General features: G+C 39.4%; 1 protein-coding gene across 7 annotated transcripts in view; it reads left to right on the top strand.

Moving 5' to 3' along the window:
• GOLM2 (golgi membrane protein 2) overlaps nt 1-26,380 on the top strand; it is a 152,053-nt gene that overhangs the window by 121,920 nt on the left and 3,753 nt on the right. For 4 of the 7 annotated variants that reach the window (XM_086319105.1, XM_086319101.1, XM_086319100.1 and 1 more), the window contains 3 exons: nt 7,946-8,044; nt 8,984-9,154; nt 20,988-21,155. In XM_086319105.1, the coding sequence (XP_086175231.1) occupies nt 7,946-8,044; nt 8,984-9,154; nt 20,988-21,155 (438 nt within the window). The remainder of the gene's footprint in view (nt 1-7,945; nt 8,045-8,983; nt 9,155-20,987; nt 21,156-26,380) is intronic. The other 3 variants (XM_086319103.1, XM_086319102.1, XM_086319107.1) reach the window with 1 other exon arrangement.

The following is a 26,380-nucleotide window of genomic DNA, read 5'->3' as shown; positions in this document are numbered from 1 at the left end:
TGTCAGGGTGATCGCTGTAACACTGTGGTGTTGCTAGAGCTGAGCTCCACTGCCTCCTAGCGCCCTTCCTCCTGCGGAGTCACAGGCACTGGCCTGTGAAGCCTGTCAGTCAGGAGACGAGAAAGATTGTTGCTCTGCCATTGAAATAAGAAAATGAGAGTGAAAAGCAAAGCCAGTTTCTTTTTGACTCTCCCAGTAGAGGCTGCAGCTGAGAGCTAGCAGAGAAGTCGAGGAGGATTAACCCTAAACTTCCTGTTAATTTTTTTTTCCTATTCCTATTTGGGCTTCCCTGGTGGCTCAGAGGTTAAAGTGTCTGCCTGCAATGTGGGAGACCTGGGTTCGATCCCTGGGTTGGGAAGATCCCCTGGAGAAGGAAATGGCAACTCACTCCAGGATTCTTGCCTTGAGAACCCCATGGACAGAGAAGCCTGGTGGGCTACAGTCCATGGGGTTGCAAAGAGTCAGACACGACTGAGCGACTTCACTTACTTACTTGGTAAGCTTATCAGCCAGGTTCTCCAGAAATGACTGCTTTGAATTTTTAAGTCAAGTAGGAGGTGTGTCTCATCTCTGCTGTCCTGAGTTTCCGTCCCTCATCTGTGAAAGGCACTACCTGCCTCACGTGGCTCTGAGAGCGACATGAGATTAGAGCCTGATTCACACTAAGCTTTCAGAAAATGGGAGCTACTCTTGTCATAAGTAGTAGTGCTGTTGCTTCCCTTGAAATTGCCATTTCATCCCAGCCCTCAGTCCCTGATCCCCTATCTGACGTTTGTTTACTGTTCTGGGCTCTGATGCGGGCCCTGCTCTCCTCTCTGCCTTCGTTGCTGTGCTTTCCTCTCAGGGCTTTCCCTGCGTTTCCTCAGAGCTGCTGCACATGCTTCTGTCTCAGGACCTCTGTACTTGCTGATCTCTGCTTGAGATAGTCTTCACATTTCACTCCCACCTCTGCCCAAAGAGGTCTTCAGAAATGCCTCCCCTGACCAAGCATCTAAAATAGAACATCCACTACTCTTTTTTAAAAAATTAATGAATTTATTTTAATTGGAGGCTAATTACTTTACCGTATTGTGGTGGTTTTTGCCGTACGTTGATGTGAATCACCCACAGGTGCATGTGTCCCCCGTCCTGAACGCCCCTCCTCCCCCCCGCACCCCGTCTTGCGGTTGTCCAGAGCGCCGGTTTTGAGCGTCCTGCTTCAGGCATAGAACTTGCACTGGTCATCGATTTTGCACATGGTAATATACATGTTTCGGTGCTTTCTCTTGGATCATCGCACCCTCGCCGTCTCCCACAGAGTCCAGAAGTCTGTTCTTTGCATCTGTGTGTCTTTTGCTGCCTTGCATATAGGGTCGTCATTACATATCCCTTTATCACATGTCCCTATTTTACTTCATGCATAACATTTTTACTCTGACATTTGCATTATCTATTGCTATAGATACTTATTAATTCATTTGTTGTTTTATAACTTGGTCTGTTTTGTCTACTACTAAGTCATTCCAGCTCTTCTACAACCCCATGGACTGTAGCCAGCCAGGGTCCTCTGTCCATGGGATTTCCCAGGCAAGAATACTGAAGTGGGTTGCCATTTCCTTCTCCAGGGGATCTTCCTAACCCAGGGATTGAACCTGCATCTTCTGCATTGGTAGGGGGATTCTTTACCACTGAGCCACCAGGGAAACCCTGCATATAGTAGACACTTAACAACTATTGTTGAATGATTGAATTTCCAAATCAGTAGCTCTCCTTTATTAAAAAAAATACAAAACCCAGTATCATAGTGGTAGGATAAAAGCTATCTGCTCTAGGGGCTTTGTATCCTGTCTTTATGGTTAAACAAGTTTTATCATTTTTATGTTGTTCAGTCACTCAGTCATGTCTGACTCTTTGTGACCCCATGGACTGCAGCATGCCAGGCTCCCCTCCCTTCACCATCTCCTGGAGTTTGCTTAAACTCATCTCCACTGAGTCGGTGATGCCATCCAACCATCTCATCCTCTGTTGTCCCCTTCTCGTCCTGCCTTCAATCTTTCCCAGCATCAGGGTCTTTTGCAGTGAGTCAGCTCTTCAAATCAGGTGGTCAAAATATTAGAACTTCAGCCTCAGCATCAGTCCCTCCAATAAATATTCAGGACTGATTTCCTTTAGGATGGACTGGTTTGATCTCCCTTCAGTCCAAGGGACTCTCAAGAGTCTTTTCCAACACCACAGTTCAAAAGCATCAGTTCTTTGGTGCTCAGTCTTCTTTATAGTCCAACTTTCACATCCATACGTGACTACTGGAAAAACCATAGCTTTGACTAGACGGACCTTTGTGGGCAGAGTAATGCCTCTGCTTTTGAATACGCTATGTAGGTTGGTCATAGCTTTCCTTCCAAGGAGTAAGCGTCCTAGTCCATGGCTGCATCACCGTCTGCAGTGACTTTGGAGCCCAGAAGTAGTTTGTCACCATTTCCACTGTTTCCTCCTCTCTTTGCCATGAAGTGAAGGGACTGGATGCCATGATCTTAGTTCTTTGAATGTTGAGTATTAAGCCAACTGTTTCCACTCTCCTCTTTCACTTTCATCAAGAGGCTGTTTAGTTCCTCTTTGCTTCTGTTTATCTTTGGTAATCTTCCTTGATAATGGTCTTCTCAGTGATGTATATTTAGCAGTGTAGTAATGGCATTACCTGGTGGCAACAGTGCTCTCTTGCCTTCTGTATTTTCCCCTGGCTCTTTGTGGTCCCCTGTGGAGAGGTCCTGGGTAAAATATATCGTAATATATGAAGTGAAGTAAAAGTTGCTCAGTCGTGTCTGACTCTGCCACCCCATACCATACAGTCCGTGGAATTCTCCAGGCCAGAATACTGGAGTGGGTAGCCGTTCCCTTCTCCAAGGATCGTAATGTACAAATAACTTTAATATTATATGTAATTCTTTTCAGTCTTTCAATGTCTGATTTTTTTCCCCATACTTTAGCTCACATTTATTTCAAGCTCACATTTATTTAGTTTTTCTTAATTTTTTAAAGAAGTGCACATAGTCATCAACCTAGTGCTTAGTGGGAGTGAACTCGCTCAGTCGTGTCTGACTCTTTGTGACCCCATGGACCATAGCCTACCAGGCTTCTCCATCCATGGGATTTTCCAAGCAAGAATACCAGAGTGGGTTGCCATTTCCTTCTCCAGGGGATCTTCCCAATCCAGGGATTGAACCTGGGTCTCCTGTATTGCAGGCAGACGCTTTATCCTCTGAGCTACCAGGGAAGCTAAGAATTTACTCTATCTAGTTACAAGAATGCTCACCATAAAATACAAGAATGCTCACCATAAAATTATTTATCATGATAAATTTAAAACCATATAAATGTTACAGATTAGCTTATTAGGTCATTAAATGTGTTCTATCCATAAAATGTGGTATATAGTCCTGAAAAAAATGATGTTGACTAGTTTTAATTAACGTATAACTATGCTTGCTTTTGGCCGTACTGTGTAGCTTGTGGGATCTTAGTTCCCCAACCAGGGACTGAACCTGGGCCCTCGGCAGTGAAAGTGTGGAGTCCTGGCTACTGGGCTGCCAGGGAATTCCCAATATATCTATGATTTTTTTTTTTTTTTTCATGAAAAAAAGCAGGTTACAAGGGAGCAAGTACAATAGAATCTCATTTTTGTGATTAAAATTAGATACTTGTATATGTGTAGAAAAAATATCTGAAACTCTATACAAAACTGCAGAGCAAGATTAGTAGTCCAGGTCCACTAGTAATTTTTTGGATCTTCACTTTTTTTTGGTACCACTAACTGTAGCTATTAGTTCTGGCTCCTGGGAAAGCCTCTATCTTGTCTTGGGTGTAAATAAATCACCTTTCCCCTAAAAAAAGCAAGACTAGAGTGTTTTTTTGAAGGAACTTTTCTAGGAGAGCAAAAAAAGTCAAAGCAAAAGCATAGAACCCAAAGTATTTACAGAACGCACATTACTTTTTCCTCAGTAGTAAAAAGTCTGTCCACCAATTAGCTTACTGATGCAGATGGCCCTGTGAAGTACTGTGGCAATCCTTGACCCAGATCTTTCAAGTCAAACCTGTGAAGTTGGAAGTTTTGATTCAGTACTATGATACCATTTAGGAATGTTATAGAAGAAATTGAGATGGCACAGAAAAATATGTATAAAATATTAAACAACCCAATTATAAAATAGTATATTTAATAGTATCATAATTTTAAGGTATATTGTGTAATGTACAGGAAAAAACAAAACAGATAATCTTGAAAGGGTAGCAGTGCTTATCTTTAAGTGGGGGAATTGCAGCTCATTTTACATCTCTTCCTGCTTCTCTACTTTTCTGAACTTTTATGGAAATGTAGTATTCGCATCACACTCACAAGGCTCCATAGGACCACAGTTGTGTCCTTGGACTCCTCGTCGATGGAGCCACCCTGCCCGGGATTGTGTGCTGCCTACACTCTGGTCGTGTGAATCCTCCGATAGAGGGCCGTGGATAAAGAGAACTCAGGGACTTGAGCGTGGGGTAGGGGTGTCCTGAGCTAGTCCCCCACGGATACCGAGGGATGACTGTGTGGTTTCTAGTACAGACAAGCCATGTTTTAGTGTGCTTAGCTTTACTGCACTTCACAGATTGTGTTTTTTACAAATTGAATGTTTGTGGCAACCCGGTGTCAAGCAAATCTGTGAGTGCCATTTTCCCGACAGCATTTGCTCACTTCATGTCTCTGTGTCGCATTTTGGTACCTCTTGCAATATTTCAAACCCTGTACCAGCAAAAAGATTACAACTTGCTCAAGGCTCAGGTAACGGTTAATGTTTTTTAGCAATGAAGTGTTTTAAAATTAAGGTGTGTAAATAAATAAATTTAAAAAAAAATAAAATGCCAACAAAAATAAATAAAATTAAGGTGTGTACATTGATTTTTTAGACATAACACAACTGAACATTTAATAGACTACTGTATCATGTAAACATAGCTTTTATACGTCCTAGGAAACCAAAAAACTGCATGTGACTCACTTTATTGCTGTAATCGCTTTATTGCAGTGGTGTGGAGGTGAACAGGCAGTACCCGCAGATACGCCTGTCTATCGGTTCTGAACACTGGCGGATGGGGATGGTGTATAAAGGCTGGGTTTTGTTTTTGGGCTGCGCTGCACCGCAGAGTTGCCCAACCAGGTATCAAATCCATATGTAAAGGCTCTTTTTAATCCAGCTCTTTCTACCTATGTAAATTTGCATAGTTTCTCCTCCAAATAGTCAGCTTGCTCTTGAGCAGGAGGGATTATTGCATAACCTAAGAACATGTAACATGTATGATCACTTCTTGTTTAATCTTGAAAGTACCTCTTTTGTCTTTGGTTTATATAGTACTGAGGCCAGCTGGGGTCCAGCACTGATCGACAGATTTGTAGATTGTGACTGACTCCTCCTCCCAGTATATCTACTAGATGCTTAGTGTCCTCAGAGGCAGTTAGCAAGTCAAAATTGTGTTGTTAGGCCTTCAAAGTACTGCTCTTTAAAGGTGTCAGCTGCTCAGTTGCCTTATGTACAGATGTGGGTGTTGAGCATTGCAGCTGGGAATACAAACAAGGAAAGGGCAGCCAGTGAGATACAGAAAACCTCAGCTTTCTGTAACTTTGAATGGGTTGCTGTATTAGGGTGCATTTTAAGCTTCTTGGGCCCTTAAATTTGGAAATCTATATAATAATAAATACACAATAAATAATGAAAAAAATGATGAAATACAGTCACTGAAACAAACTTTGAGGATTATAAAAATAACCCAAGCATACTAGATGGGATTGACAAGGCGGTGGTGTATTAACAAATAATGTCCAAATTGCACTTGCTTAAAGCAATAAAGTTTTGTTTATGTAAATGTTCACTTTGCAGTCTGATGCAGGTTGGATGACTCTCGTTGCAGCTCTCCTCCAAGCTATGTCTCCTTACATTATTTGATGCCACCATTTTCGTAGGTAGCCTCCGAATTTGTGGCAGAAGGGAAGAGAGATTGTAGTTGATTTGCACAGGAGATTTTATTGGCACACTTAGAAGAGGCACATTCAATTTCACTTACATTCTCATGACTGGAACCCAGTTTCATGGCCTGTAACCATAAGGAAGGCTAATCTTCCTCTATGCCTAGGAAAAATATAATGAAATAGGGTCATGAAGCATCGTATCTGCCACACCAAAGTTTTAGAAGAATAAAATGGGCCATAACTGTATCTTATAGATCAGTTCAGTTCAGTCTCTCAGTCGTGTCCGACTCTTTGCGATCCTATGGACTGCAGCACGCCAGAGCTCCCTGTCCATCACCAGCTCCCGGAGTTTACCCAAACTCATGTCCATTGAGTCGGTGATGCCATCCAGCCATCTCATCCTCTGTCATCCCCTTCTCTTCCCACCTTCAGTCTTTCCCAGCATTGGTGTCTTTTCCAATGAGTCAATTCTTCGCATCAGGTGGCCAAAGTATTGGAGTTTTGGCTTCAACATCAGTTCCTCCAATAAACATTTTGGACTGATTTCCTTTAGGATTGACTGGTTTGATCTCCTTGCAGTCCAAGGGACTCTCAAGAGTCTTCTCTAGCACCACAGTTCAAAAGCATCAATTCTTCGGCGCATAGCCTTCTTTATGGTCTAACTCTCACATCCATACATGACTACTGGAAAAACCATAGCTTTGACTAGACAGAGCTTTGTCGGCAAAGTAATGTCTCTGCTTTTTAATATGCTGTCTAGGTTGGTCATAACTTTCCTTCCAAGGAGTAAGCATCTTTTAATTTCATGGCCACAGTCACCATCTGCAGTGATTTTGGAGCCCAAGAAAATAAAGTCTGTCACTGTTTCCCCATCTGTTTTCCATCAAGTGATGGGACCAGATGCCATGATCTTAGTTTTCTGAATGTTGAGTTTTAAGCCAACTTTTTCACTCTCCTCTTTCACTTTAATCAAGAGGCTCTATTTCTTCGCTTTCTGCTATAAGGGTGGTGTCATCTGCATATCTGAGGTTATTGATATTTCTCCCAACAGTCTTGATTCCAGCTTGTGCTTCATCCAGCCCAGCATTTCACATGATGTACTCAGCATATAAGTTAAATAAGCAGGCTGACAATATACAGCTTTGACGTACTCCTTTCCCAATTTGGAACCAGTCTGTTGTTCCATGTCCAGTTCTAATTGTTGCTTCTTGAACTGCATACAGCTTTCTCAGGAGGCAGGTCAGGTGGTCTGGTACTCCCATCTCTTTCAGAATTTTCCACAGTTTATTGTGATCCACACAGTCAAAGGCTTTGGTGTAGTCAATAAGCAGAAGTAGATGGTTTTTTGGAACTCTCTTGCTTTCTCAATGATCCAACAGATGTTGGCAATTTGGTCTCTTGTTCCTCTGCCTTTCCTAAGTCCAGCTTGAACGTCTGGGTGTTCATAGATGACTTTCAGTTCTCCCCTCTTTATCTGTTTCCCTTCTCTGTAGTTTTCATCTTGTTCTCTGCCTTTCTGTCACATTAAGCTGCCCAAGGTTGTGGTGCAATGAGTGAAAATTAACCTGTTTGCCTGTTGCCTTCATTTCTTACAGGAGAAGAGAATCCCAACAAGTTTTCACTATATTTGAAGAGACTCATTTATTTATTCATTCGTCAAATTTTAATTGAGCTCCTGTTATATGCCAGGCACTATTCTAGGTATTGAGAAGGTAGTGGTGAACAAGACAGATTTCCTGTCTTGTATTCTGGTCAGATTTATTGATCACCAAAATCTGTTATGGATGGTACAATATTCCAATTAGTAACCATAAATTGTTAATATACCAACTATAAGGATTACAAAATTAGAATAAGCATCATAGGATTAATGCAGTGTAAATACATTCATGGTGGTTGGTTTTATAAACCATAATATTACTGGGAATAATATGGATCTCTCTCTCTTTTTTTTTTTTTTTCTTTTAGCTTTAAAGAAACCCCCTGTTTCCTTTTCTCAATATGAAAGTCATCAAGTAATCTCCCATCTTCCAACTGGACAACCTCTCTCCCCAAATATGGTTCCAGGTATGAAGTCTTATTCTTAAAATTCCATTTGAAAATCAGTGTACTGGTTACATATTGTTATATAGGGAATAAAACATGTCATTCAGGAGCACAGTGAAGTATCATTCATTCTTCTAGTTAACATTATGTATTGTCAAATGACTGAGAAAAGCTCAGGGAGAAATCATTATAAAATTAACTTTGTCTAATGGACTATTAAGAGCAGAAGAGTTGTCTGTCCTGCCGCTCTGGACTGCCTTCCCTTTCAACACTCCTGGTGTGCGTGCATGTACCTTCTTCAGAATGTGTTCAAGTGTGTCTCCCAGAGGCCTTCTAAAGTTAAGAGATCCATCTATATTCAGCTCCCTACTCTCTACTTTTCTATTTGTTTTCTACTGAATACTTAGTTTTACAGGAATGTTCCCCTAAAATGAGAATTGATATGAATAAAATTCATTGTAATAAAGATCTAAATCAATTATTTGATGAGTTAAAAAGAGGAGTGAAGGAAAGAAAAGATATATCCAGGAGATACTAATAAGAATCAGGAGTGTGTCACTGTGTAGATGAAAATGGCTTTGAGAATAGAAATTCTAAAAGCCTTATGGATTTTGGAGATTTCTGACAGCTATTTGGAATTTGGAGGGAAGATACAGATATCGCTGCCTTTCCGTTGGTCCCTGAGGTCTCAGAGAGTGAGTGACTGAGAAACAGTGTATACAGTTGGCGAATGAGTTTATAATCAGCACTAAAGATATCTACCTGGGAATGGTCAGTAAACATCACACAACTAAAATCACATTGGTTATAAGCTTTGATTAAAGAAATAAAATAAAGCTTAAAAAAAAAAAACCTACCTGCTAACCCAGTATCAGATAACAGTGTGTCTTACTTTTCTCAAGTAGGTCTTATGAAATTTTTATGCAAAATATGACCTTAATTTGATTATTTTTGCCTTAGATTCTCATATAAACCACAATGGAAACTCTAGAACTTCAAAACAGAATCCTTCCAATCCTCTTCAGCGTTTAATTCCAGGCCCTAACTTGGAGAATGAACCCAGAATTCAAGCAGAAGTTCTAAAGCAGGCTACTAAGGATCGAGCTGGTGATTTCCATAAATTGAAGCAAAGTAAGAATCAGTTGATAAGTATTATGCTGAAAAGATTTCTTTAAATATATTTATTTACAAGGCTCAATTTGCATCTTCATTATTATAATCTCTAACAAATGAATATATAGTAAAGTTTTACACATATAAAGAGAAAGTATAATGGTGGTAAAATTTTAAAGAAAAGTAGATTTTACATATTCTAAAGAACACATTCAAAAGCTTCTTTTGTTCTCCATTAAAAATAAATTTAGGTGAGTTGATTTTTTAAAATGCTATCAGTTCTTACGAATGTGAAAATTTTTTGAGAAGTGAGAAAAGATAATATTTTGTTAAACTAGTAAATGAAACTTTGATTAGAAGAGAGGGAAGATCAAGATTTGAAAAATGGGTTCTGGAAGTAATAAAGACTGCGTGGTAGAAGGCTCAGTGCTGCTTGCTTTTCCGTTCCTTCCAGTTGCAATTTGCTTCATTTAGGTTTTAGGAGGGAATTGAAAAAAAATGGAACAGATTCATAGTACTGGGTAATAAGGTTTGACTGCTTAATTGTTTCAGAGATATTGATTATGATAAGTGGAAATACCTGTTTATTTGCATAACCCTCTAATTGGTAGATTTTCAAGTTGTAGAAGAAAACATTTTGGTAGTTGACAGAATTAGGAACCGGCCGGCTCTCCTAAACTGTACTTTGCACTGCCTCTGCTGTTTAAACCTCCCTGCCTCAACTCCTGAACACACAGAATGTCTGGGAGCTCCACTTTGCTTTTGTTTACTTGTAAGGACGGCTTCCATGGCAGCAGCTCTTCAGAGCAGCGTTTAGGCGTTTACTCGTGCACGGGTTGTTTGTATGGTGAGATCTGCACAGAGTTATATTTTAAAATCGGTCTTATGACAATTATTCGTATTTCTGCATCTATATGAACATATAGTTTATTTACATTTAATTGATTTTCCTTCCTTGATGTTTTAAAGCCTATCCATGTACCTTGACTGAAATACTATGTAAAACTGTTTGTGTTTACAAGGATATGGCTAATACTTTAAATACAGTGAAAAAATATTTCCTCCAAATCTTGTTGGAGGATTGGCTTCAAAACTTTTTAGCTCAACAAAAAGATGTGTATGGTAAGGTCAGAATCTTACTAAGATAAAATATCTTAATTTGATCACTTAAGATTTTCTCCTACTTACAGTTTATTCTGTAAAAATTGTTATCACTCTCTTACCTCCCAACCAGTCTTTGGGTAGATGTGACTGGAAAATTACTACTTTCTACAAGTTTTTTTCTTGGCCATGTTATGTGGCATGCAGGTTCCTAGTTCGCCGAACAGGGATCAAACCCATGCCCATCCCATGCCCCCTGCAGTGGAAGCCCAGAGTCCTAACCTCTGGACTGCCAGGGAATTCCCTACAATTCCTTTTTAAAAGAGTTTTAAAATCTTATTCTGAATTCTTTTCAATATATACACAGAGAGTTGAAATCAGTGTGAGCACTGTTTTGTGATTTACTTTGACATTATTTCTTACATGTGTTTTAACTTACTAAATGGTTATGTAGTTGTCATTAAAATATATATATACACATACATATACACATAAAGATATATACATATATTCCATTGTATTTAGGTAATAATAATAGTTCATCTAGCTCTGCTCTTTAATTGATTTTTAAATTAGTTCGTAGTGTCTGACGTTAGCAGTCATGACTATGATTATCTTTTATTTCAAATTATTTCCTGCTTCTACTCTGAGTGTTCTTTTATAAGTATAATCTCCTGACTGAATTTGCAAAGTACTTGACTAACTTTATAGCTCCTGTTACAAATTGCCAGATTGTTCTCTAGAACAGTTTCACAGTGTCACTAGAGATGTTTACCCAGGTAATCACGATGGTGTGATCACTGACCTAGAGCCAGACAACCTGGAATGTGAAGTCAAGTGGGCCTTAGAAAGCATCACTACGAACAAAGCTAGTGGAGGTGATGGAATTCCAGTTGAGCTATTCCAAATCCTGAAAGATGATGCTGTGAAAGTGCTGCACTCAATATGCCAGCAAATCTGGAAAACTCAGCAATGGCCACAGGACTGGAAAAGGTCAGTTTTCATTCCAATCCCAAAGAAACGCAATGCCAAAGAATGCTCAAACTACCACACAATTGCACTCATCTCACACGCTAGTAAAGTAAAGCTCAAAATTCTCCAAGCCAGGCTTCAGCAATACGTGAACCGTGAACTTCCTGATGTTCAAGCTGGTTTTAGAAAAGGCAGAGGAACCAGAGATCAAATTGCCAACATCCACTGGATCATGGAAAAAGCAAGAGTTCCAGAAAAACATCTATTTCTGCTTTATTGACTATGTCAAAGCCTTTGACTGTGTGGATCACAATAAACTGGGAAATTCTGAAAGAGATGGGAATACCAGACCACCTGACCTGCCTCTTGAGAAATTTGTATGCAGGTCAGGAAGCAACAGTTAGAACTGGACATGGAACAACAGACTGGTTCCAAATAGGAAAAGAAGTACGTCAAGGCTGTATATTGTCACCCTGTTTATTTAACTTATATGCAGAGTACATCATGAGAAGCGCTGGACTGGAAGAAACACAAGCTGGAATCAAGATTTCCGGGAGAAATATCAATAACCTCAGATATGCAGATGACACCACCCTTATGGCAGAAAGTGAAGAGGAACTAAAAAGCCTCTTGATGAAAGTGAGAGCAGAGAGTGAAAAAGTTGGCTTTCATTCAGAAAACGAAGATCATGGCATCCAGTCCCACCACTTCATGGGAAATAGATGGGGAAACAGTGGAAACAGTGTCACACTTTATTTTTCTGGGCTCCAAAACCACTGCAGATGGTGACTGCAGCCATGAAATTAACAGGCGCGTACTCCTTGGAAGGAAAGTTATGACCAACCTAGATAGCACATTCAAAAGCAGAGACATTACTTTGCCAACAAAGGTCCGTCTAGTCAAGGCTATGGTTTTTCCTGTGGTCATGTATGGATGTGAGAGTTGGACTGTGAAGAAGGCTGAGCGCCGAAGAATTGATGCTTTTGAGCTGTGGTGTTGGAGAAGACTCTTGAGAGTCCCTTGGACTGCAAGGAGATCCAACCAGTCCATTCTGAAGGAGATCAGCCCTGGGATTTCTTTGGAAGGAACGATGCTAAAGCTGAAACTCCATTACTTTGGCCACCTCATGAGAAGAGTTGACTCATTGGAAAAGACTCTGATGCTGGAGGGATTGGGGGCAGGAGGAGACGGGGACGCCAGAGGATGAGATGGCTGGATGGCATCACTGACTCGATGGACACGAGTCTGAGTGAACTCCGGGAGTTGGTGATGGACAGGGAGGCCTGGTGTGCTGCGATTCATGGGGTCACAAAGAGTCGGACACGACTGAGCAACTGATCTGATTTGAAAATTCACCAGAGTGCACAATTCAGTGGTATTTAGTACAGTCGTAAAGTTGTACAGTCATCATGACTGCTTTCTAGTTCCAGAAAGTGCTCATTGATACAGAAGAGAGCCTGCGCCCATTACACAGTCACTCCCCATTTGCTGACACCCACCGTCCTTGGCAACAACTGACCTTATTTCTGACTATGGATTCACCTCTCCTGGATATTTCGTGTAAATGCAGTCATGCAGTATGTAGCCTTTTTTGTCTGGCTTCTTTTTCTTAGCATAATGTTTTCCAGGCTCAGTCACGTGATCCTTTGTCCCTCTGACGGCTGGCTGTCGTCAGTTGTATGGATGCAGTCTGTTTGTCCCTCAGCCATAGATGGCATTTGGATCGTTCCCACGTTTTGGCTGTTGTGACTAGTGTTGCTCTGAACATTTATTTACAAGTTTTTGTTGAACACTCGTTTTCCATTTCTTAAAGTGTTGTTATATACATAGGTGTAGAATCGCTGGGTTATCAGTAATTCTATGCTGAGCTTTATGAGGAACTGCCAGACTGTTTTCCACGGCGGCTGCACCATTTTACAGTTCCTCAGCAATGCTCGAGAGGTCCAGTTTCTCGACATCCTTGTCAGCTCTTAATATTTTCCATTATCGTTGTTTTCACGTTGCCATCCTAGCATGTGTGAAGTCGTATCTCACTGTGACTTTCCTTTGCGTTTCCCTAGTGACTGATGACAGTGATCATCTTTTCATGTATTTGTTGGCCGTTTGTATATCCTATTTGGAGAAATGTCTATTCAAGTCCTTTTTAAAATTGGGTTGTTTTCTTTGCTGTTGAGTTTTAAGCATTATTTATATGTTCTGGATACTAGATCCTTTATCAGATATATGATTTGCAAATGCTTTTGCCCATTCTAGTGTTTGCCTTTTCACACTTTGATAGTCCTGCAATGCACAAAGTGTTAATTTTGATGGAGTCCAATACATCTATTTTTCTTTTGTGGTTCATGCTTTTGGTGTCATGTCTAAGAAATCTTTGCCAAATCACAGGTCATGTTTTCTTCTAAGGACTTTATAGTTTTTGGTCTTTTTTTTGACTTGAGGTACAGTTGACTTACCATATTCTGTTAGTTTCAGGTGTACAACGTGATGACTCAGCGTTTGTACACATTGCAAAACGGTCACCACAGCGCTGGTTTCCGCTTTCATATGTAGGTTTTTTGGTGTATTTTAAGTTAATGTTTATATATGGCGTGAGGTAAGGATCCAATTATACTCTGTATACGGGTATCCCAGCACTATTTGTTGAAGAGACCGTCTTTCTCCATTGAGCAGTCTTGGCATTCTTGTCAAAACTCAGCTGATGACACGTGTGGGTTTGTTCTGGACTTGCAGTTCCGTCCCACTGATCCCGGCTGCCAGCACACTGTTGTGATCACTGTCACTTTGTAGCAAGTTTTGCAATTGGGAGGTGTGAGTTTTCCAACTTTGCCCTTCGTTATAAGATTATTCTGACTTTTAGAATCTCTGACAATCCCATCTGAATTTTAGGATCTGCTTGTTTATTTCTACTAAAGAGACAGTTAGGATTTTAATAGGAATTGTATGATATCTGTAGATTGCTTTGGGGAGGATTGTCTTCTGAACAATATTAGGTCTATTAATCCATGAAGATACGATGTCTTTCCATTAATTTAGGGTATCTTAATTTTTTTCAGCAATTTTTGTAGCTTTCAGTGACAAATCTTGTGCCTCCTTGGTTAAATTTATTCCTAAGCATTGTATTCTTTTTTATGTTACTGTAAATCAAGTTCTCCTCTTAATTTCCTTTTCAGATTGTTTATTGTTAATGCATAGAAATATGACTGATTTTTTTTTTCCTTTGGCTTTTGGTTTTAAAATTTTTAATGCAAATTTCTAAGAATATGCTAATATTTGGGTTCATTTCAAAGATTTAGAATGTATTTTATTTTCACTCTTTTAGAATAATAGGTATGAATTATTGTTTTTAAATATACTATAAAATATACCTATGTCATATATATTAATGTATATAAACATACTTATTAGCATATATAAAGATACTTGTCAATATTTTGAATATGATTCAAAAATTTTATGAGTATTTTACATCAAATACACTTTTTCTTTTTGCTTTTGTCCTGCCTTCAGCCATTTCTCCTATGTCCCCACCGCAGCCTCTGCCAACTATCAATCTATTCTTTGTATTATGATTTTTATTTTTGTTTGTTTTACTTTTTTTTTTAGATTCTACGTAGAAGAAAGATTATATGGTACTTAGTGATTATATATGGTACTTACTGAGATTATATGGTACTTACTCTCGCCTGGAAAATCCCATGGATGGAGGAGCCTGGTAGGCTGCAGTCCATGGGGTCGCTGAGGGTTGGACATGACTGAGCGACTTCACTTTGACTTTTCACTTTCATGCATCGGAGAAGGAAATGGCAACCCACTCCAGTGTTCTTGCCTGGAGAATCCCAGGGACCGGGGAGCCTGGCGGGCTGCCGTCTACGGGGTTGCACAGAGTCAGACACGACTGAAGCGACTCAGCAGCAGCAGCAACACATATTCTAGGGTAATTAGGCCATTACTTTGGAGGAGGAAATGGCAACCCACTCCAGTGTTCTTGCCTGGAGAATCCCAGGGACGGGGGAGCCTGGTGGCTGCCGTCTGTGGGGTCGCACAGAGTCGCACACGACTGAAGCGACTCAGCAGCAGCGGCAGCAGCACTGATTGGCTTGGCATAATGCCATCAAGCTTCAATCATGCTGTTGCAGATGACAGGATTTCACTCTTTCTTATGGCTGAATAATACTTCATCACACATGTATACCACACTGTCTTTATCCATTCATTCACCCATGGACGCTTGGGTTGTCCCCGTGTCTTGGCTCTTGTAAATAATGCTAATGCAGCATGGAGGTACTTGTATCTTTTCAAGTTTGTGTTTTCATTTTCTTCAGATAAATACCCAAAATGGAATTGCTGGATCATAGAATATTTTTTTTAATTTTTGGGGAACCTCCGTAATGTTTTCTATGAAACCACAGGGGTAGCACTAGTTCACTTTCCCACCAGGAGTGCTTAGGGTTCCCTTTCCTCCACATTTCTCCAATTATGACTGATTTTTGTTTGTTGATATTGTATCCTACAACTTAGCTGAATTTAACACAGCAGGTTTTTATTTGTGTATATTCAAGCATATCCATCTTGACTTATGAGAATCATTTCTTTTATAGAAAATCATCTATCTTATTTGGCCATATGTATACTACTAAATTTTCACTTTTTTTTTTTTTTAACCACTAGTGGATTATTTGATCTCTTTGGAATATGCTGTGCTGTGGTAAGTCGCTTCGGTGTCTTGACTGTTTGTGACCCCCCAGGCTCTTCTGTCCAGGCAAGAACACTGGAGTGGGTTGCCGTGCCCTCCTCCAGGGGATCTGCCCCGCCCAGAGATCACACCCGCGTCTCTAATGTCTCCCGCTTTGGCAGGGAGCAGCTTTACCACTGGCGCCACCTGGGAAGCCTGAGCTTGTGTCTAGCACTCGGAAACAGATGGTCTGAGAAGATGCAGGCACTGACAAGCAAAAGACTTTATTGGAAAGAGGAGCTCAAGCAGAGAGCAGCAGGGTAAGGGAGCCCAGGTGAAGTGCTCTGCCACGTGGTTCTTAGTCTCAGGTTTTAGGTGGTACTGTTAGCTTTCTAGTTATTTCTGGCTGATGATTTTGCCCATGCCCATATTTGGTCTGATCCAGGGCCTTTCCTGATGGCGCGTGCATCTTTCAGTCAAGCTGGTTTCTAGCAGGAGGGTTTCTGGAAGGTTGGCAGGACATATTACAAACTGGTTGTCACCTCCCTTCTCTTGGCTGCTCCCCAAATCTTCCGGTTAGTCTTCGGTTATTGGACCTTCTGGTGGTGAGACTGCTCGTGCCAGCTGTTATCACCATGCCTGGCCACGGTGGGTGGTTTTGGTGAACGGTTTCCTAACAGACCATTCAGTTCAGTTCAGTGGCTCAGTCGTGTCTGATTCTTTGCGACCCCATGAATCGAAGCACGCCAGGCCTCCCTGTCCATCACCAACTCCCAGAGTTCACTCAGACTCATGTCCATCAAGTCAGTGATGCCATCCAACCATCTCATCCTCTGTCGTCCCCTTCTCCTCCTGCCCTCAATCTTTCCCAGCATCAGGGTCTTTTCAGATGAGTCAGCTCTTCACATCAGGTGGCCAAAGTATTAAGGAAATTCAGCATGTATTTGTTAAAAACAGCAAGCTCTAAGCAAACTAGGATTAGAAGGTAATTTCCTTAATCTGATAGAGTATCTGCCAAGATCCTGTCACAAACATCATACTTCAGGGTGAATTGTCAGAAACTTTCCTCTGAAATCCAGAAGACTAGGATAACCACTGTCGTCACTTCTGTCCAGCTTTTCACAGTAGGTCCTGCTCAACAAAACAAAGTACAAGAAAGGAAAATAAACAGTACAGAGATGAGAAAGGAAGAAATAAAACTGATAAGCCAATATTAAGATGATTTTATATGTAGAAAATTCAAAAACAGTATGTAAATTATTAAATATATTTAGCAAAGTTATTAGATATGGGATTAAAAGTTAATTGCATTTTTATATGTCAGCAGTAAACATATAAAATGAAAATTTTAAAAAGAAACTTTTTAAGATTTTTGTAAGTTATTTTTTAAAAAAATTCCCACCTAACAAAAACAAACGTTCACCATAAATCACTTTGTCGGGATAAATTTGTCCAATCACACTGGAATAGCACGGCTCGAGGGCTCAGAAGTTATCTCCCAGAGTCAAGGCGAGAGCCAGTGCTGAAGACAGGACTTTCTCTGGAATGCACCGTGAGGTAGGTGTAGGAAGCCCCTGAAAATCTCTGACTTCACAGGTCTTCCATAATTATTCCCAATTTGCTTATCCAAACTTCCTCTACTTTCTAATTTAAATCCAGTCAAATTAGTCTCTTTACTGTCTCTTGAATACTCTGTTTTCATTCTTCCTTATTTGAATGCTCCTTTCTTTCTTTCTGTCACAGTATAATATATTTGCCTCTTTCGAGGTGAACATGATAACCATTACACTACAGAAACCTGATTGCCTCTTTTTTTGAAACCTTCCTTTCTAGCTCTTAACTCACATTGATTTCTTCTTGTATAACTTTTTGTAAGTATATTGCCCGATAATTATATAATTTATACATTTATACAAATTAATACATTTATATGGAGAAGGCAGTGGCATCCCACTCCAGTATTCTTGCCTGGAGAATCCCACGGACAGAGGAGCCTGGTAGGCTATAGTCCATGGGGCGGCTAAAAGTCGGACACGACTGAGCGACTTCACTTTCACTTGACTGGCAAGTAGCGAGTTTATGCCCTTAACTGTTTTTTTTCCCTCTCTTATTGTTTATCATACTGTATATATGATAACATGAATTACTATTGTGGTCATACATTCTTGTTATTAATTTTCTTATTATCTCTTGAGTGTTACTGTAGTTGTATGAAAATTTTATGAGTGAATTCAAGCTAGTCAGAACATCAAACACCTTTAAAATAAAAAGAGAGAAGAGACTTTGTGAATTGTCCTGTTGGAATATTATAATAGGAGCAGGTTGACCAATTCTTTGATTAATATGCCATGTTTGATAATATTAGTTAAATTAATCTTATTTTGCAATAACCTTTTAGACTAATTTTTGGTCTCTATTTCATAATTCTGATTAAAAAATGAAAATATTTTCTTGGAGGAAACCTTGAGAAACTCACTTGGTAACTACCAGGTTAAAATGTTTATGTATTTAAAACAGCAATTTCACGTTACATAAAGATGATTTAAGTGCTCCAGGCATTTTGTCCATAATATTACATATTAAGAAAAACAAAATATAGTTTTCTGTAAATCTCTCTTTTTTCCTTCTTAGGTTGGCATCTTTTATTTTATCATTAGAGAAAGACATAATAATAGATACCAGATTTTTCTTTTTTGCATCACTTCCATTAGAAGACAGGTTGTCTTTCTCACAAAGAGCGTCGTTTCTCACGGTACTCTTTTTTTCCTTCTTAACTCTTGTATATCCATCTATTTTCTCTCCCTCTCTTTTGATCAGTGTACGTGTTTTTTGTATATGCCCAGCTCTATTCTGGAATAGATTTAAGATGATCGTCTGTGCCCTCCTGGTAGCCCCCTTTACTTCAGTTTCCTGCTGTAAACTGCTCCCCTCAAAAACCTATGAGTATGATTTGTTCTTTAACTGTGTTTAGTTAAAAGAAAAATTGATTGACTCTTTTTATTTGCTGTATAGCTGTTACAGTATTATATTATTTTCACATGTACAACATGCTAATCCAAAATTTTTATAGATTATACTCCATTTGAAATTCTCATAAAACGTTGGCTGTATCCCCTGTGGCGGACAGCATACCCTCGTGGCGTATTCACTGCACTCGTGACAGTCCGTACTTCTTAGCCCCTGTCTTGTACTCCCCTCCGCGCTGCCCCCCTGGCGGCCACTCATTTGCTCTCTGTGTCTGTGCGTCTGTTTCTGTTCTCTCGTATTCTTTAGTTTGTTCTGATTCCTAGATTCCACATATAAATGATAACACAGAGTATGTATCTTTCTCTGACTTATTTCACGAAGCACAATGTCCTCCAGGGCCATCCATGTTGTCGCAAATGGCAAAAATCCCTTCCTTTTTATAGTTAAGTATATATCTTATATATACACCACATCTGCTTTATCCATTTATCCTTTGACGGACACTTAGGTTGCTTCCATATCATGACTACTGTAAATAATACTGCTATGAACATTAGGCTCCATATATCTTTTTGACTCAGTGTTTGCGTTTTCCTCAGATACACACCCAAGAGTGAAACTGCTGGATCATGTGGCCATTCTGTTTTTAGTTGTTTATGGAACTTCCATGGTGGCTGCACCAATCTACAGTCCCATCAGCAGTGTGCAAGGATCCCTTTTTCTCCACACCCTTTCCAGCCTTTATTATTTATAGGCTTCTTATGATAGCCATTCTGATCAGTGTGAGATGACACCTCATTGTGGTTTTGATTTGCATTTCCCTAATTAGCATTGTTGAGCATCTCTTCATGTGCCTGTTGGCCATCTGTATGTGTTCGGAAAAATGTTTATTCAGTTCATTTTTTAATCAGGTTGTTTGTGGTTTTGATATTGAGTTATAGAAGCTGTTTACGTATTTTGGATATTTTCTGATTGACTCTCTATTCAGCAGTTAGAAATATATTGGCCTGATGACATGGTGAGCCATCTGTGGAATTGACCAATACCTCCATAATTCTTTCTGTTTGAACTTAACCTTACTTTCCAAGCAGAGGAAGTTTGTCTCATTGCAATGTGAATTTTAAAAATATAATTCCCCAAATTTTAAACCTATCACAGAGTTTTTATAATTTCTAAAAATCTTAAATCATCAGTAAGTTAATGATATCCATATTTTGGGGATCGGAATAAAATTTACTTTTATGCTACTTAAATTTAATGTCAGAGTTTAACTTGTGTTTGGGAGTCAGATCTTAGTTTGCATGACATTTTTATTTTTGATGTCCATTTATTGAATAGCTTTTTACAGTACATGTTATATCTATTGCTCTTCTTGATTCTAGTTACTATGAATGTGTGCAATATAATAGCCTTGTGTAGGTCAACTTTTCTAAGTTTCCTCTGTCACTGACTTTTAGAAGTCTGGTTTGGGAGATGAGAAAGAATAAATCAGAATTACTTGGGATGTTTTTCAAAACACACACTACTAGGGATTCTGATAATTTACTCTTTGCCGTACCTCCTTGGAAACCCATGGCTATGGTGAATCACGGTCACTGAAGAAACTTAAGATAGCCCACCAGTATGTTAGTTTGTCTTATTTTCCAAAAAGAAACTGCATGGTTTCTACAAGCCTACATGGTACTCATTTATTCTGATAAGAAAAGTTATCAAAATTATTCCTGGAAAGTAATATTTTATAAAACAATAAATGACTACAGGTTTCATATATGTATATCTACTCATAAAATTTTTGATTCTCCTCCTAAAGTGTTAAGTTAGACAAATACTTCTATCAGAAAAGTTGTTGGTTATTAGGAAAATAATTTTGAAAATTGTGCCCTTTTCTTTAAGAAAACATTCAAACCTTAAGTAGCAAGTACTGAAATTAATACACAGGAGAAATTCTCAAAATTATTTTCGGTCTTCATTCTTATTTTCTTTTATCTTAAATAACCTTCAGAAAATGTATCTTTTTTTTATAACCAGTATCCTGAAAGTTGCCAGGTTTCACTTGTCTGCTTTCTGATCTACCTCCAATATAGGTCCCTTCTTTTCTTCTCTCTTCACTCTTGATTTAATCCTCTGCCTACTTCACAGGCCGATTCTTTGATGAGAATGAATCCCCTGTTGATCCGCAGCATGGCTCTAAACTGGCGGATTATAATGGGGATGATGGTAACGTAGGTGAGTATGAGGCAGACAAGCAGGCCGAGCTGGCTTACAATGAGGAAGAAGATGGTGATGGCGGAGAGGAAGACGTGCAAGGTGAGCGTGGGCCTGGCCTCCGTGCCGTGACCGTGACACCCACCTCCTCAAGTTTTTGGTTGAATTTGTGTAGAATTTTCCCCACTTATTAGCAGTACGATCTTCATACAGAGAGGTATTCTGTGCAGTTTTTCAATTCTGTTTTGAAAACCATTTTGTGATAGTTGTATTTACAGATCTTTAAACAGATCATTTTAATTGTTTTCATTTTTAGTTATTATGTTACATGTTTTAGTGACTACAGTTAATTTGAAACTCAAACACTTCAGAAATTTTAGCACTAAATTAATTGTTTAAACTGTCTCTAGACTTTACCTAAGGCAAATACTCCCAGAAGATAATTCTATTCCCATTTCTCATCTGAAAACATTTCATCATTCTAGGTACAGATTTTGACCAGACAGCCACAAAGGGAATGGTCTCTTCCACACTGAAGATAAGATTATTTCACTAATGATTCAGCAGAGGAAGTCTGTTTTTAAAATTTTTCTGAGAGGTTTAAGGTTTATCCTTAACAGTTTTGTGAAGATTTGTCTGTTTTATGTTTAATACACAGATTCAACATATTTTCCCTGTTAACTGTGTTCCTTCTGAGTTTTTAACTTAGTGAAAGTTCAGAACCCACGTGTGTGCATGCACCCTACCCGTGCATGCGTATCAGAGTATGTTGCTTTATTGCAAGTTCTTAGGCCTGCTTTCTGCCTGCTTATCATTTAGTAGTATTTCTGGAGCTTTTTCTCTTTATAAAAATTATGAACTTAATGTGTGATGTATTCAATTTTATAATACATTGCATGAAGTATTTTTCAATGTAACCTGTCTTGATTTCTTTCATAACTCTTTTTAAAGTAATTAAATTTTATTTCGGTTCCTGACAAGAATTATCTCTGTAAAACTCAAGAAAATATAGTTGTCCTAGAATGTTACATTTTTGATAGAAAAAGGGGAACTAGTGACTCTGACTTCCACCTAGGCATTATTTTGAGAGTACATTCTAGTGTTAGAAGAATGGTTATTGGGAATAGAAAGAGATTTATAGTTGTATGAGGATATATTAATGAGAACTTCTCAAACACTTTTTGGTATCATTGAGAAAATTGTACTCATCCATTTTTCATGAATCTTACCATTTCTTTCTCATTGCTTTTGTAATTTGTTTGGATTATATTTATTTGCAATTATTATAATGTTGTTTTACGGCTTTCTCATGCATGTATATCGTAATCACCAATTAGACTGTAAGCTCTTGGAGGGCAGGAATTTTGATTTATTTTTCCTTCTATTTTGTTTGCATCATTTTCTACCTTCATTTTCACACCACCCCTGCCCCCCCCCAATAGCCCTTAGCATCCATAGGACCCTTGGTAAATATTGTTAACTGATCATTTTGTGCCTGTCCCATTGAGCTTTTATTCTTACAACTGTGACTAGGTTAATAACCCATTAACTTCTGGTCTTATAATCTTGCTTGGTTTAAGCTTTAAACATTCTCTATTTTTCTTTCATAGAAGCTTCTGTCATCTCATTGGGTAATTCTGACGTTTTTATTAGTGCAATTTATTTCAATGATAATTGGAAATCATCTCTTACATTTTGGCTGCCTAAGGTTGAGGGCTTTTTGCTGCTGATGGCCGCAGGACTCTCGTTTGCCGCTTTCCTGCCTTCTGTGCGCGCTGCGCTTGTCCCCAGTGCCTCCCTGCTCTCCTGCCTCCCACCGCTGTCCTCACGGCCGCTTCCACGTTAGTGCCGGGCCCTCGTGCCAGCCCTGCCTTTCCCTTCACCACAAAACCAGTCCACTGATTCTAGTGCACACGAGGAGACGACCTGAGGTGATACCGCAGTTAAGTAGGGAGGGGATGGTTGTTTCAGGGGCTTGCTCGTCTGCACGTGAATGTTACTTGAGCAGGGGGTTGCCATTTGGCTTTTTTTACCCCGTTTTGAGGTTCACTAGATGAGAGCCGCAGCAGCATAGGGCAGCTTCCCAGGGACCCTTTACCACAGGGACAGAGATTTGCAGGACATCTGCTCCAGCAAACAGAGGGAGAAGTTTGTGTGAACTGACTAAAAAGGAATATACTGGAAACCCAGATAATTTAAAATGTTTCAGAGATTCTTCAGATACAGTATTAACTGTTTAAAACGTGGGGAGGGAAAATTATGGTTCTTCTCTGGCTTATCAACAATATGTACTTCAAATGATTATTATTACAGTAGTTAAAAGAATTATTCATAGATTCTATGTAGAAATAATAGTTGGGTTCCCAGGTCAGGCTGCACATGAAGCCAAAGCAGGCAGTAGACGGAAAAAACGATTAGCCGCAGGGCCAGGAGCCAGGCCGCTGCTCCTTCAGGTATTTTGTACCCTCTCGGCCACCGTTTCTTCATCCGCAGTGTAAGGGTCTTGAACTAAAATAAACAGATGGTCCTTCTCAGTTCTAAAATGTTGTGGTCACATTCACGGTGGAATCACTATATACAAGTGTTAGGGACAAACGTGTTTCATATTTCAGCATACCTAAAACAACATCTTTCCCCAAACCCTGGAAAGAAAGTGGAAACTATGCCACCACCAAAACTCTGCAGGCAGAGATGTCACAAATTGAAGCTTGCACTTTATTTTTTTGACTTCATGGAAGTTTATTTCTAGAAGTAGGTGTTCCAGAGCAGATGTGGTGCTCCTCAGTGTTAAAGTTCCTGATTCCTTCCATCTGCCACTTCTTCTTTTTTTGATTAGCTTTATTTATTTATTTATTTTTACTTTATAATATTGTATTGGTTTTGCCATACATCAACATGAATCCGCCATGGATGTACACATGTTCCCCATCCTGAACCCCCCTCCCACCTCCCTCCCGGTACCATCCCTCTGGGTCATCCCAGTGCACCAGCCCGGAGCATCCTGTATCATGCATCAAACCTGGACTGGCGATTCATTTCATATATTATACATGTTTCAAATGCCATTCTCCCAAATCATCCCACCCTCTCCCTCTCCCACAGAGTCCATAGGGGTCTGCTCTATTCTCCATAGGATTAGGAGCAGGGGTTCTTTGTTTTGTTTTTCCTCGAGCTGTTGTTGGGTCCCTTGTATTTGAGATTCTACCTGTGGGACTAAGGTTCTAGCTTCAGCTAAGGACACTGACTTTGGTCTCTGAAATTCTTAATTATGAAATGCAGGCTTTGACAGCATCTCTAGCTCAGCTGGTAAAGAATCATCCTGCAGTGCAGGAGACCTGGGTTTGATCCCTGGATTGGGAAGATTCCCTGGAGAAGGGTTAGGCTACCCACGCCAGTATTCTTGGGCTTCCCTTGTGGCTCAACTGGTAAAGAATCCGCCTGCAGTGCAGGAGACCTGGGTTCGATCCCTTGGTTGGGAAGACCCCTGGAGAAGGGAATGGCTACCCACTCCAGTATTCTGGCCTGGAGAATTCCATGGACTGTATAGTCCATGGGGGTCGCAAAGAGTCAGACACGACTGAGCGGCCTTCACTTTCAGTAAGTCCAGATTTCTCACTGATGCCTGTTTATGCACGTTGGTCATTTGGGTCAGTCCTGCCTGCAGTGTTTCCTGCAGAATTAAGTGCAGCCTGTTTTTCCTGTATTTACAGTCCTGGTTTGATTTTTAATTCCTGGTTTTCTGAAACATCCTGACTGAGAGAAATATTTTTTAATTTACATTGCTATAAACATTTTTTCCCAATGAAACAACAATGAAAAAGTTAACTACAAGATGAAATCTGGAAACACTACACATCTGATGGATGTATCTTTTTTTAAGTCATTTTTGATTATAATAAGGATATGGATGTTTACAAATTCCGTGTACTCTTATCTTTAACCCTATAGAAGCTCCATGTTTGCCAAATAGAAGATGGAGCGCATATCACTGAGTATAATCCATGGAGGGGAGTCTAGCATAGGGCCCAAATCCCTGGATTCTGGAGCCAGACTGCTTCTGAATCGCAGCTCCACCACTTACTAGCTGTGTGACCTTGTGAATTACCTATACTTTTGTGGCTCAGAATCCTCAACTGTAAGACAGGGATAAATATAGTTACCTAACTCAACAATTGTTATGTGGATTATATGATTTAAATATTTATTCAGCACTTAGAATAGGATCTTTCATACTGTAAGTACTATATAAGTGTTTGTTGAATAAAATAATTAAAAAAAAAATAAAGCAATTACAGAATTTTTTCCCCTGGTTTGCATGCTTTACAGGATAATTGCACTTTGGCCTGTGCATTAATCTGTACATTTTAATGGAGACTCACTGCCTATTTCCCCAAGGCATTCTTGCTTGGTAGAGCTTGCTTTTTGGAGGTGGTCCTTTCTTGACTCAAGAGCGAGTTTAGAAATTATTTGATAAATTATAAATATCTTTATATTTAATAGTCATTTTATGTTGCTGAGTTATTTACAGATTTTGCTGCTTTATAAAATGAAATAAAATATTAGACCATATAATTATATATAGTGGCTGTTCTCCTATATCAGATTTGGCTAGGTAATTTCATTGTGTTTATAGATAAATGCAAAGAAGTTGTTGGTAGAACTTGAATTCTGGTTAGAACAGCTACACTGGGAGTGGGCTCTAGCTCATGCAGATGATACACAGTGTAAGAAAAAGGCAAGCAGAAGTACTATGAAAAGCAGTGTGAAGACCCCGTATTAAAATTTGCTGTAAAGCATAAATTGGTAAAACCAACAGATTCCTCCTTGAGTTTACACAGGACTTTCAGAAGTAAAGACTGCCTTCCTATCCATTAATATACTTTGAAGTAGGAAAAATAGTTGTTATCCCTATTCTACCAAGAAGGTAATTAGAAGTCTAAAGAGGTTTAGGAACAAGATCAAGTTTGTTAAATGCCTCAGCCAGGACTAGAATTCAGTTTTTCTATTCCCATAACTTTGCTCTTGTTTTCTCTTTACAATTATTTAAAGTCTCAAAGGTAATCTCATTTTTCCTTTTCACAATTTTCCTGTTAATTTGCTAGAAATTCTCCTTTATATAGTAGCTTTTCCCACTGCTCTGTGGTGATTGTCTTCGTCTAGTTACTAAAGTCCTGAAAGATGTGTTTATAGCCACGTAGCGAGTTCCCATAACATGGGTCGTAAGGAGAGCTTTCCATAGAGGTGCCTGTGATTATTTCCCTTTCAAAACCAAGATAATTTCTTAAAGTACAAGGAGTTCTTTAATAAGAGAGTGATTAGTATATTTT

This window comes from Bos grunniens, chromosome 10, assembly GCF_055505025.1.
Source record: "Bos grunniens cultivar Pamir isolate PY7600 chromosome 10, Bosgru_T2T1.0, whole genome shotgun sequence".
In the NCBI taxonomy this organism is placed as follows: domain Eukaryota; kingdom Metazoa; phylum Chordata; class Mammalia; order Artiodactyla; family Bovidae; genus Bos; species Bos grunniens.
This window is presented reverse-complemented; position numbering and strand designations above follow the sequence as displayed.